The 13,571-nt window shown below is 51.2% G+C and overlaps 1 protein-coding gene across 1 annotated transcript in view; it reads right to left on the minus strand.

Annotated features, from left to right (window-relative positions):
- Positions 1–5,517: 5,517 nt before the first annotated feature.
- Positions 5,518–13,571, minus strand: part of RPN1 (ribophorin I) — a 17,541-nt gene continuing 9,487 nt past the window's right edge. The window contains exons 3-11 of the mRNA XM_009284558.1: positions 12,788–12,852; positions 10,946–11,252; positions 10,221–10,430; positions 9,049–9,241; positions 8,617–8,716; positions 8,209–8,347; positions 7,890–8,009; positions 7,163–7,408; positions 5,518–6,111 (exon numbers count right to left, since the gene is read on the minus strand). Coding sequence (XP_009282833.1) covers positions 5,929–6,111; positions 7,163–7,408; positions 7,890–8,009; positions 8,209–8,347; positions 8,617–8,716; positions 9,049–9,241; positions 10,221–10,430; positions 10,946–11,252; positions 12,788–12,852 — 1,563 coding nt within the window. The 3' untranslated portion in view covers positions 5,518–5,928. The remainder of the gene's footprint in view (positions 6,112–7,162; positions 7,409–7,889; positions 8,010–8,208; positions 8,348–8,616; positions 8,717–9,048; positions 9,242–10,220; positions 10,431–10,945; positions 11,253–12,787; positions 12,853–13,571) is intronic.

Here is a 13,571-nt window from a genome sequence, read left to right on the forward strand (position 1 = left end):
GATACTGTGGTAAAACTGAGCCGGGCAGGCGCTGTCATTTGGGGTTTTCTCTCATGTCAGCCTCGAAGACAAATTGGACGAGGAGGAGCGAGAGGGGGGGGAAGAAAAAATAATACATTTAAACAAGAAAAAAAAAAAAAGAAAGATGCTCGCCGCCGTCCTCAGCTGGGGCTGGCCCGCCTGCTGGCGCGGCAATGGGTCCCCCAAGCGGTGGGGCCGGTGGTGGGCCAGGGCCGGGGCAGGCTGGGGTGGCCGCCATGGTGGTGCGGCCTCCCTGGGTGGTGTCGGCCTCTAGTGGCGGCGGAGGCGGGGGGGGGGGCGGGGGGGGGCGGGGTGGGGGGGGGGGGGGGGGGGGGGGACCTTATTCCATCCCTCCTGGCACTGCAGCCTGCTGGGACATGGTCTTCTGGGTGCTGCCACCCGGTGAGACATGGTCCTTCTCCGGGACACAGGTCACCCTGTGCTGGCAAAGGAGCAGGAGCTGTGAGAGGGGGTATGAGATATCCCAGCACCCCTCAGCCAGCCAGCAGCCTGGGGTGACCCCAAACCAGCCGGATGCCCCCGGGCCACTGGTCCACAGCCACCAGATGGTGCTGAGCAGCCATCAGACTGGGTGGACTGGGAGCCGGACAGCCCTGCTGGGGACAGCAGGAGGGAAATGGTGAAAGAGCATGTGGGGAAGTCTGTCTGTCCGTCTGTGGAGCCATGCAGGGGGTGGCTGCCAGGTCTGCCATGGGGCTGGAGTACCCATGGCACTGTGCCCCGCTGCCGGGGATGGTCCGTGGACAGATGAAGGGTGCCAGACCATGGATGCTGTTTGACCTGGGAGCTTGCCAAAAACCTCTGTGCTGGTGCAGGGTGTGCACATGGATGTGCACGGGTGTGCATGTGGGTGTGCACTCCTGAGGCTGTAACTCAGTAGGTAGCATTAAAGCATGGCTGCTTGCATGGCGCTCGGCATGTGCTCCGGCTCTTCCTGCCTCCCTGTGAAGTGGCAGGGTCAGGTTGGCTGGAAAAGGCATTGCTAAACCGGGTGTGCTTTTGGCCGTGCTTCCTCGGGGCGTACGGAGATGTGGCACCCCCAGAGCCGACTGCAGACCTGCAGGATTTGCTCCAAGTTAAGCCCGATGATTTTATTTGGTTGCATGAAAAAAAAAAAATGAAAAAGGTGGTTGGTCCCTGTGGAGCAGAGGGGAGGTGTCAGCATGGGGAGGGGAAACAGGGTCGATGGCGCAGAAATAGTACTGCGCTATCCCCACACACAGAGGGTGGATGGGGGGCTGGCTAGGACTGGAGGGTGTTGGTGGGAGTTACACTGCACCTGACTATAAAACGCAATTTTCTTTCCAGCCCCTGAGTCTGAGCATCCACTGGAGGATGGGTTGGACCTCCTGGGCATGTCTTCAGTTCTGTAGTTTCCAGACAGTCAGTGAGAAGTCAAAGAAGTTGTTCTCTGGCTGCCTGGGACGCCCAGGAGAAGCTCAGGGTGTGGGCAGCACCCTGGTGAGAAGGGGAGCTGCGGGATGCGGGGAGACAGGGAGGAGCAGCGGGGAGGCAGGGGGGAGCTGCATGCCACCCCATGCGAGGCAGGTGGCTGCGCTGAGCTGGGGACCTGAAATCATGGCTGCTCGCTTTCACCGGCAAATCTTGCATTTGTGTGGTTTCCTTTTCCTTCTTCTACTTATACTTTTTTTTTTCCTTCTCTCTTCATTTTGTTCCCTTTGCTGTGGAGGCAAATTTCAGCCCTTCCAACATTTTGGTTCCAAACTCTGCACAGGAGCACAACTAATCACGGAGTCCCAGCAGGGCTCAGCTTTAATTACCTGTGAGATGTTAATCTGCTGGAGGGTCTCAAGTGCTCCTTTATTCGAGTCTTCCTTTTTCTTTTCCTTCTGCTGCTCTGCAATTCCCCTGGCAGATGCCTCCCAACTCCACACAGCCTCCCCAGGCTATTTTTTCTGAACAAGATCACAAGTGAACTTCCTAGCCCAGAAAAGCTTCTGTGCAGAGCAGCAAAGACAAAGTCCAGTCCTTTTGCAGCTCTCAACCCTCTCTTGAAGGCCTGGCTGTTTTCAGAGGCAGCAGGAGGATGGAGGTTGTCCTCTCCGTCAGCTTGGGATTCCCCCTACCCACAGGTCTCAGGTTAGATGGCCACGAGCATACCTGAAGGGAAGAGGAGCCCTCATGCCTGGATTCCCTGGTGGCAGTGCCTCCACCCCTGCCCAGTGCTGGCTGTGATGCTTTGGGAACCTGCTGGCTCTGGTTCCTCACGCTTGATGAGCTGCTAAGCCTGGAAGAAATAAGGGATATCCTTGGAAAGCAGCAGCTGGCTTCTTCAAAGCCAGCCAAAAATGGTGCCTGCAAGGCCATCCCTGGCCAAGGACCTGCTGGACTGGCCCTGGTGGCAGAGGCCAGCATGGTGACACTGGCTGATGGATGCAGCAGCTGCAGGAGCAAAGCAGCACAGCCTGAGACATATGGAGGAGAGACTGAGCTCCCTGATGACTCTGCCAATTGGCACTCTTTTGGGCTGCCCTGCAGCAGCTCCTTCCTAGGAGGTCCATCCTCAGTGGGCACCTTGGGACACACATCTGGCGATGGGCCACTCCTCTGCTTGTCACTGGGGTCTGAGCAGGGAGATCATTTTGAAACCTCCTTGGATACATTTATGGTTTGTAAAACCCAGCCACAAGAGAGATTTTGAAGTCAGATGCCCTCGAGCCCTCAGAGCTGAGGGGGAGGATGGCAGGAGGTGGACAGCTGACTGCCTTTCTGGCCCAATGACCCTCTCATTTTTCCCCCACCCCACGGATTGGAGGCTGCCCCCTTTAAATTTGGCAGAGACAAACAGCTGCAGCCCTAATTGATCCATTTGTCGCCATGAGGTGCTGTTGCTCTGGCTCTTCCCCAGCTCCTGCAGACCCTGAGCTCCTGGTAGGTGCTGTGGTTTTTTTTCCTCCTTCTCGTTTATTCTCAGGAGTAAATTTGCAGGAATCCAGATACTGCTCTGGTTTCTAGGTTGCTCTGCTGCTGTGTGTTTGTTGAAGGGATTCCCTGATGTATGTGCTGCTGCGGACTATTGTCATAGGTTGTGGAGGCCCAGCTACTCCTTTCATGGGGCTGGGCAGGGAGGCTGTATGCTTTGGGGCGTGGGGTGCCTCCTTGCTGTGGCTCCCCAGCAGCCCTGGGGGTTGTTGGCACAGGGGAGCAGGTATAAAGTTTGGGGGCCCCTCTGGGGGATGAAACTCACCTTGGGGAATGTCTCCATCCCATTTCATAACCCAGTTGAAAAGCGTGTGGGAGCCAGAGCCTGCCTCCCCAGGGGCTCCTGCCCACCCCAAGGACCCACGCTGAGCCCCAGAGCGGGGACAGCCCTGGGCCACTTGCCCCGAATTGCCCTTTCCCTGCGCATGAGCTGGCCCCGAAAGAGCAGCATTGGGGGCAGAATGGGCTCAGGGTGCACAGTGTGGGAGGCTGCGGCCGCCCAAGGAGTGTGGCAGAAGGGAGGTGCGGGGAGAGGAGCAAAGCATCTCTTCTTGCAGCGGCTGGGGTTTTTATTCTCGGCCTCTGGAATTGGGGCAGCTCTCCTCGGGGACCAGAAGCCTTTTTTGCTGGGGCTGGCTGCATTCATGCAGCCTATTTATAGCTGCTGTCTCTGCAGCCGTGGCTTTCATTAACAAGCAGGATCTGAAGCTGCCCAGCAGCTGTGGGGGCCGAGGTGTATGCAGATCAAGGAGAACCCCTTGGAATAGGGAGGGAAAGACATAGAGACACACCATCAACCCCAGGGGGATTTGTGATGGGCACTCCATACAACTCCACTGTACCCTCAGAGGTCTGGGCTGCCTGGGAAGCCAGGCAGAGGTGGGACATGGAGAAAGAAGGGTGGCACCGCCTTTCCTCTGCCAGGGGGAATGGAAAGTTAAGGATGTCTTTGGGATCATGTTTGATCCCTCTTCTCCTCCCCTGGACCTGCCTGCGTTGCCCCAGGTGCAACAGGCAGCCTGTCTGGCTTTGGATGCCCCTGGAACCTCCCCAAGTATTGTGCATGTGTGTTTCAGCCCAGTGGGTTAATGATGATTTATTTGATTTTAGCTGTTGCTCATCCCCACCCTGGTCAGGCAGGACTCATGGTTTCAGGGATCCCAACAGCACCTGCGCAGGGAGCAGAGAGGCAGGGGATCTAGGCTTTTCCACCCTGCTGCAGGGTGAGGTTTGTGGGCATGGGAGGGAGCCTGGCACCCAGCAGACAATGCGGTGGGTGCCTGGGCTCAGGCCTGCAGCAAAACACTCCTAACAAACCCGCTTTGGAAGCTGTGTGGCCTGGGGCAAAGGGCTTCCCTCCCAACTGCATTCTCTAAAAAGAGAAAAGCATCCCAGGAGAGGATAAGGACAACTTTCATCCAAGATAAGAAGCCCCTCCAAGATAAGCGGGGTAGTAAAGGGCAAGGACAGTATGCCTGTGACAGAGACCTTGGCTACGTGGGTCCAGGACAGAGGGACAGGCAGCGCGGGTGGCCTGGCAAGGGCTGGAAAGTGTCCAGCTACTTGCACGGGTCCAGGCACAGGGCTTGCAGGCAGCACCGGGCCATGGGGGCTATGTTTGCCCCAAGCCTCACACGGAGCCAGCGCAAGAACTGTGGCACGCCTCCACCCCCCAGCACAGCCACTTTTGGCTCTAGCATCCTTGGGGGTGACTCAGATCGCTCTGTGGTGTAGCCAGGTTCTTGCCCAGTTTGTAAGCAGCCTCCAGCTCTTCTGCCGAGTGTGCTTCCCACAGGTGGCTGCGGATGCCCAATGGAGAGGGCTGCTCCCCACTTAACCACCCCTGCCCAGCACAAACATCCACCCGCAGGTCAGGGCAGGGCATCAGCAAGAAAGAAGGCAGAGGGACACATCCCATTCTGCTCTTTTCTGGTCCTTTCTGTATAGGCATCTCAAACAGCTTTGGTAAACAGATAAGCTATGCAGGGGAGACCTATATTCCAGTCCCTGCAGCCAGCTCTAGGGTGTTTAGCAGTGCACTGAAGCAGAGAGGCACAGAAAAAAAAAATTCTTACGAGACTGCAATTATCAGGGAATTGCATGCACACCCCAGGGTATCCAGCTGTGTGAGCAAGGGCCTACTGGGGCCGGGACTACAAAGGACTGCAGTCCTCACAAGGGATGCAGGGACTGTTGTCACATGCAGCAGGAAAGCATGTGGCATGTGGTGAGAGGCTAGCAGGAGGGGCTGCATTGTGTTTTTTCTCCCTGTAAGGGTGTAGGTGCATGCATGTCCCTAGGGAACAAGGGCTTGGCTTTCTTCCCTGCCTGGGTCAGGGCCTTGCAGGGTGGCAGAGCTCTGCCTTCAAGGCACACAGTTGATGGGAGGTGGGAGGAATCAGGGCTGAACTCTGTTCCCCAGGGAACTGCATTGCTTGGCCATGGGCAGGATAGGGCCACCCAGCCCCTCTGCACCAGTGCCTCTGCCTCCCTCCACCCCTGCACAACACATAAAGGTGAGGCAGTGGCAGCTTTATTTCAAAGTAGAACAAAGGTGTCTTTTATTCTTTCTGGAGATGCGACATTCAGATTTGCCATGAGCATGTCTGTGCTCAGACTGGCTGTTTGTGTGCATTTAGTCAGGGCACATCTGTACAGGGAAAACTGAAAATGGGAGACTTCTGTAACGTGGCTGAGCCTCACCGCTGGTAAAGAAACCCTGTTACCCAGCCAAACAGCATGATGTTGTGGTCCCTTGCACAGCCCATGTTGCTGAGCAGACAGGCTCTATAGAAAAATCTAAAAACAAAATGTATTTTCAAATATTTCACATCAACTTTTCTACTTTTGCTGGGAAGGAGTTTTGGCTCAAAGTGTATCCACTCCCAGGCTTCTCATCTCCCTTCATACCTCTCCCCTCCACCCGGTTGCTAAACCAGAGAGTTACAGCGCGTCGAGGATGTTGTCAATTTTGGTGACCAGGTCCTGGCGCTTGTTGGAATGCATCTTCTCGTTCTCGATGTACGTGTCCTTCTTGAGCTTGCCAGCTACCAGCCGCTCAGCCTCGACCGAAGACTTCAGAACAAGCTCCTTGACTTGGCCATCGAGCTTCTGAATCTCACTTACCTTATGGGAGTGAGAAACAAAGGGAATATTAGAGGAGACAAAAAAACATCCCTACAGTGAAGCTGGAATAGAAGAGATGGTAAAGCTGGAGCAAAGGATCAAGTCAGTGCTAAGTGGAAACATCTCCAGTCCCTGAATATTGCCTCCTGAGCCATCACCTCTTTGGCATCACATTATGAGGAGCATCTCACAAATGGATAAATAAGTAGTGCAGATAAAGGGGCTCCAAGGACCCAGGAGCCATACTGGCAGGAAACAGATGCAATGACTGTTAAAGAGTGTTTAATGATAGATTTTAAAGGCTTCAAGCTAAATCACAACTATGACAGCTGGAAGCTGTGGCCCTACAGTTAATGTTAATGGTGTGTGAGAAGCAGGTCTGTAATGACAGAGCTACTCTTTGAGTCAGTAACAGGTTAAGCAAGGTGGCTGTCGGTTGAATGGACCTTAGAGACTAAAGTGTCCCTCACTTGGGGTTAAGTGGCTGTTCCAGGTAAGTGTTGAAATATAGTGGAGGAAGGAAAGGATAGTGGGTGTGTGCTCACTGTGCCATGGCTTTCAACATGGTACAGCAAAATACCCCCCTGAGGAGCATCACGTTACCAAAATTCTGTCAACACCAAATTCACATGTGCAAGAAAATATGAGATGAGGGAGAAGATTTTGGTTTGGCTGGTGTCAGTAGTAAAGTCAGAACTGATAACATGTTGATAGTTTCCATTTTTGCCTAAGTGTCACTGCCATGAGCTCAATGAGAAGCATCAGGATTGTGTTACAAAAGCATTAATCTGTACTCATGTAGCTGGTTCAAGGGCTGTTTAAGAAACAGCACAAGCAGCCGTTTACCAGCAGCACTTACAGGGCTGCGTAACCAAGATTACTGCAAAAAGAATAAACTGATCTTCACGCCCTCTGGCAGGGATCAAGACATTTTCAGAGGAAAAAAAAAATACACAGGCTGCAGAAACTAAACCCCAAATTAAAACTCACCTAGAATACTTGATAGAGCCAAGAATAGGAGAGCTTAAAAAAAATAATTAGAATTTCTTACTTTATCACATAAGTCAGAGCCTTCTGTCTTCAGTTTAGACTGCAGAGAGGCTATTTCATTTGTCAGGGCCTTGTGCTCCGTCTCCAAAGCCTTTTTGCCACTGTTCAGGGTAGAGATGTCTCGTGACTGCTTGTATTTATTCACTGCTTCATCAAAGTGACGGTACAGCCCAAGTCTCTTGTTCACCAGAGTAAGCACTTGCTCTGTGATGCAGGCAACTTTCATCCTAGCTTCAGCAGCTGGATCCTGCAAGAGGACAGAAGGGAAGATCAAAGCAGTCATATCTTTGATCTGCATCAAGCCATGCTTGCAGTCTGCCACAGGACTGTTACAGAAACTGCTCCCTTTGCAATTAAGTCAACTGACTGTAATTAGGCAAACAGTACAAGACTAGGGCAAGCACCTTTCAGCACTCAGCCTAACCCAACAAATAGCTTAACAAAAAGTAAGTTAAAATGTTGCAGAAGGAGAATTGCAGACATCCCTGCTTCTCAGGGAGGGATTCCTTTTCATCCAGAAGGCAAAACTCAGGTTACCCTTAGCACACCAGGTCAAACCCTGCAGGACTATCAATGCTCAAGTAGCATAAAAACAGGGCTCCATTTAAGCATCTAGTAAGATATCCAATCAGCAGGAATATTCAGTGAGAATTACTGGTATGAAAAATCTCCAACCATCAGCTGAGTAAGCCACTAATGCTCCCACAGGGCTCTACATCATACAGCACCTTAGTGATGGAGAAATCCAGCCTCACGTAGACGATCACAGTGAAGAACAAGATGTAAAAAGCTCCAACCACCAACAGAGGCTCCTGTAGCATCAAGATTTTGTTGAAGGTGTAATGAACCTAGAAGAGAAGTTCAAAACACTGAGGAGTGACCCATGTTACTATGCAAGAGAACTCCTCAACTCAGGCAGCAGCAGAACTGGCCATGCAGTCCAGCAAGTATGTATTTCTGGAACCCGATATGGGTGTTTTGACTGTGCCACTGAACAGAGAGGAGGCGCAACTGCTCAGGCAAACCATGCAGAGAGGCCACACTCACCACGATGTCTTGGATGTGCTGCTCCACCAGGTTGCTCTTGTGTGCCACAATAACTGGACGTCCAAAAGTGTCCAGATAAGTGTAGTGAAGCTCGTCTGAAGCACGATTGATTTCATAGGGGCTGTCCACATGGATATTCCTGTGAATAAAGCCAGACAGTCCCATATGACTCCACAGTGTTTAAGATGATGTAACCTAGAACTTGGCTGGCCAACTGTGGCCTCTAGCACAAGGCCAATTATGCAGTTTAAACAACACTCTAAAAGGAAGCAAAGCTGTGTTCCAAGGTCTCCTCCACATGCACAGTCACGGTTTTGTTTCACTGTCCTCAGGCCATTAGAGCAGGCTGGAGAATTGCCACCAACACAGCATCGTCTGCAGTAACAAGCTAGGAGTAATGACACTTACTTGGCACCTTCTGGCAGGACAATCTTGACAGTCAGAGAGTCCGTAACTTGCTCATCAAACACATGGTCGACAAACCTCATTTTCAAGGCATACTGATCACCTGAGAGAGGGCAGACCAGAGGATAGTTACAACTCCTCAAAGAACAAGGGGCAACCTTGAAGCTCAGCTCCTAACAGAAGCAAGAGCAGAATTCAGATGGATACATTGTGCAGCAGGGTGCACTAGCTCACTCAAGTATATTTTAACCAGATGTCTACAAAAACCTGAAGGAAGCAGAGAGAAGAAGGTGGATTTGCACATTCTAGAAATAATAGCTAGCAACTGTTGTTGCTAAGGTGCAGCGTACTGCAGCTTTGAATTCTTTACTGTACAGCAACCACCTTTAAACACAGAGAAGGTGGTTTCTTATTCCCTTCCCCTGTACCACCCACCGAGATTGTAGAGGTATTCATAGCTTGGCAGGTTATAGCCGATGATGTAATGGGTTTTCCATCCCCCAAAAAGCGGGAAGCGGGGACGGATCTCCATCTCCACGGAGTCATCCAGGACAAGGAGGTGGCTGGTGGAGATGTTTCCGATTTCATCTCGGTAATAGACGTCCTGAGCAGCAGCTGGGAGAATGGTCTGTATGGAGAGAAGCAACAGTCAGAGCATTGGCTAGGAGTTATTTCCAGTGAAACTGGCAAAACCAATAATGGCTGTTAAGCATTGAGAAACTGCGCTCCCATGTGGGAGATGACAAAATGGCCATTCAGTTGCACTGAGTGGTAAAATTGTGCTATTATAAGCAATCAGCCACAGAAGTAGCTGCCAGCACTGAAATCACTTGGCCTCTAAATCAATGTGCTTTCTCCAGCCCAGTTTCAAATATCCCAGACAGCAAGGGATCTCATCATGCCCACCAGGACAGCAATTCCCTTTTCACTTCAGCCCGCTGCCCTAGCTCACTGAGCTTGCTGGCTTTATGCTCAGCAAAATGAGATTTCTGTTTGGCTGCACCACCTTAGAGAATTACAACAATCAATCCTGGAGGCTTCAAGCAGCGAGAAAGGTTTTGGTTCAGATGAAAACACATAATACTTCTCACATCTGGCTAGCAGAGCCACAGCTTTAACTCTTGTTGAGTGCTTTATGAGCAAGGAATGAATGGGTGAGTTTCCAATTAATACTGTTCAACATGATGAGGGTATGACAGAGAAGGCAACCCTGAAAATAAGAGGGTGGGGACAGAATGAATGGCCCTTGCACACTGGAAAATGGAAAGCAGAGCTGTCAGCACAGGGATTAAGGGTGTTAATCGGTCCCTGAGGTTGGAGGGGTGGGAGTGTGGAGAAACATTGCATGCCTTGGTATATGCAGTTTGTTTGGCCAACAGATGCAATAAAGCATATAACCTCCTAATTCTACCTCCAAAAGCTATTTCTATCTAGCATGAGTGTTCTCTGAAAATAGATCAGAGCTTTAATATTCCCTTATTACTTGGGTATGGTTTCCAAAGAAAAGGCAAAGGAAAAGGACAACTGTATTTTTTTTTTCCTCTGGGGATGTAAAAAAGGTGGAAGCCACAGTAAAAAAAAAAAAAAAAATTATGCAAAATGTCAACCTTAAAAGACTTGACAGAAGAGATCCCACTGTCTGGCTGTCTCTGGTAGTCGTATCTGGAGAAAGGCCCTTTCAGCACTGCTCCTGTGTGCTTTAAATCAACCGTCTCTTCAACCGCAATGTTCCCCCAGTGAGACACCTCGATGACTCGTGTCATACTGGTGATGGTCAGGAACGGACTGTTATTTTCATAGTGCACCTTCAGAGTGTCCTAACAAGGAAAAAAGATAAGCTATTAGACCTGAAGTAAGGAGCAACCTCCCCTCACAATTATCTGTCTCCACGTCCCACAGAGAAACCTCCTTGACAGACTCTGCAGAGAGGTGAAGCTGACTGCACAGGAAGGTTTGAGCCACCCCAGCCCAGTTCACATAGGGCACTGGGTACCTGGGGTGTACTCATACGTCACACCCCGCATGTCTGGCTGAATTGTAACAGTGAGGGGGCTAGAGATGCAGTCTTCCCCATTGCAAATACACCCCTGCCAGAACCATGCACAAACTGGCGTGGTTTGCTCTGTGGACACCAAGCAGCGGTCAGTAATCACATCTGTACTAGGAGCACCTCATTGGAGCACATGTTCCTAGCGTGCACGCAGAAACTCAGGCTTGACCTGCAATTCTTACATGAAAGCCTCCACTTCCCACTCTCCAGCCTCTGAGACACAGGTGCCACGTGTGCAATATGCTCTCTGCAGAGCCACAACATCTTTGCACAGACATTTACCTGGCTGTACGGAGGAATGTCCTTGAAGGGACCATATTCAATCATATCTTCAGTGCGGGAAGGGTTGCCCAGCTTGGTGTAACTCTCCACATTCCTAGAGGCCAGTTTGACCCGGGTCGTTTGGGTCTTGGTGAAGTACGGTGAGTAGAAATAGTGATTTCCTTCAAAGACCACAAACTGCTTCTCGCTTTGGGTGATATGGGTGGGGTAGGGCTGCAGCACGTGCGTGAAAACCATTTCAACAGATACACGGACCTTGGCTCCTGGTGCCAAAGGAGATGGCAGCTTCACAGAGAAGAATTTTCCACTGGAAGGGAGAACAGGTAAGTCATGGGAGATCTCTCCTGAGAGAGCAATCAGATCCAACCCCTGCAACATCCCCTGTGGATGGGAGCCCATATATCACATATACATGTGTGATTGGGGCCAATATTTTATTTGCTCCTCCAAGACTTACAGATGTCTTGTCCCAGAGGGTGTGCTTACTCTGGACTGGGGAAGCAGGACAGGAGGCAGCACAGGGTGAACTGTGTCCAGGCACAATTACAGTCTTTGCTTCACAAAAACACCCGGCTCCCATTTTGGAGGGGGAATGGTGACATACTCCCCTCCCTAGTTCTGCATGCTTCAGCAGGGGGGTTTCCATTCTTCTCCAGATGACAAGAATGATTTGAATTGGAGGACGCATGTGCAAATGTCCAGAAGACAAATCACAAACATCTTAAGCACCTGTTCCCACAAAGTCTGTTCATTCTCAGCTTTTTGCCCACAGGATCTGAAACTAAGGCACGGCCAGAAAGTGAGCATAGTTTTGGACTGAGGTTCTAGAGAAAGGATCGAGATTTTGCCAAACCTGTAAGGATGCGCCAGACGGATTGAGGCGATGACAGAAGTGAATGGACTTCAAGTCATGCCTGGTGACCCAAGAGCAGGATCACGAGGCCTCCAGATATGTCAGAAACCACGGTCTACCTTGGTGACTTAACTCTGCAGCTACTGTCCTCTTGAAACCCAGCAGCACTGTGCTTCTGACCCACTTTACAAGCACCCTTTATTTCTCAGCTCCCGTGGCTCTGAAAGCATGCACCTGCCCAGTCTTGCAGTGTATGCACAGTATCCCAAGCTTGGCAGTGCAGAGCCTTGGGCAAAAGACAGCATCCTCTCTCCCTGCAGCAGGCAACAGCCCATGCTGGGCCACAGCATCCAGCGCACTGTGGTACTCCCCAGACTAAGAGCGGTGCTCTGGGGACACAGCCAAAGAGCACTTACAATCTCTCTGTAGTCACCGCTGCTAATCATTTGAGACCTCAAAAGGGAGCAATGGGTAAGAGCATGACCATAGCTATAATGCTTCTCTTACTTGATGTCCCTTAATAAAGGAACAGGGCATTACTTAAGGCACTGAGTACAAGAGACTAAGCACAGCTGAGGCCCCCTGAAGGCAGCTGAGTTGCATTTAAGAGAGAGATTGTCTCCCTTATAGGGCTCTCCCCTTGCTAGCAGCCATAGGTGGCTGTGAGAAGGTATGTGCTGGGTTCAGTGCAGAGATCTAAAACCACATGTGCTTATCTCCCAAGGAAAGAGCATCTGAGGGAGGGGAATGACTTTTACTGGGGCCTCTTGGGCTGCAGGAATTAGGTTTGGCTGCTTGTGTGAACTGTGCTCCCTGGCTCTGTAGCACCCCAGGATGCAGCCTGAGTACAGAGTGGATCTTTCCAGGAACAAAAGACTGTAGGATCTCTAGGTACATGGGACTGGGGTAGTACTTCTGCTCCATTGTAAGGACGATGGTGGAACCCCCCTGCACAACTCTAGGTACTGACCTTGGAGGGTGATACTCACCTTTTGCCCTTAACTTTAGTCTCTCTCACTTCCAAGGTGTTCTCCTCCTCTTCCTCACCCTTTACCTGTTCCAAAACAACAGACTGATCAGTGTGCTGCTGCTTAAAAGACTTGACATGTCTAGGGCAAACTCCATACAGTCCCTATCCACTTTTTAGTGGGATGCCCCCCAGAAAGTACAAGCTGATAGATAACTACTTTATTAAAAAAAAAGGCCTTTTATAACGTTTTTCATTAATACAAATTGCAGCGCAGTCAGTGTGCAAGAACAGATACTGGAGATTTCTGATACACCTCTCAAGTTCCCCTCAGCCTGGTTCCCAAGCCAGCGCAGTCACTGTAATGTGTGCAAATGAGAATCTTGGTCAACTGCTTTCATGATTTCTCTTGTATGTTCTCTACAGTGGCTGGGGAGTGAGCAGGCCACGGGAATCTGACTTGGCCAGCAAGCAAAAAGGAGATCAGTGCAAATACTCCTGGGATTAGAAGAGCCCTCTCGCACGTACGTCCCGTGGGGTAAGAGGCTGGACCCCCCCCCCCCCGGGCCTGTACTAGCTGGGGATGCAAGCACCGCTCCACCCGAGGGGCTGCGGCTGCTTCCGTTACAGCAGTAACGACGTTAATTAGCCTCTCTCTCGACTCCCTCATCGCTTCCCAGACCTTACCACCTCGGCCATTCGCCCCCCCTTTGTTCCGTAAAACGACAGAACCCTTAGCTTCATTATTTACAAGGCAGTGGGAGCACTGGAGGAGCAGCGCGGCCAGCGCTGGCTGGGCGCCGGGC

Source organism: Aptenodytes forsteri, unplaced genomic scaffold (genome assembly GCF_000699145.1).
Source record: "Aptenodytes forsteri isolate BGI_AS27 unplaced genomic scaffold, ASM69914v1 Scaffold53, whole genome shotgun sequence".
Classification (NCBI taxonomy): Eukaryota; Metazoa; Chordata; class Aves; order Sphenisciformes; family Spheniscidae; genus Aptenodytes; species Aptenodytes forsteri.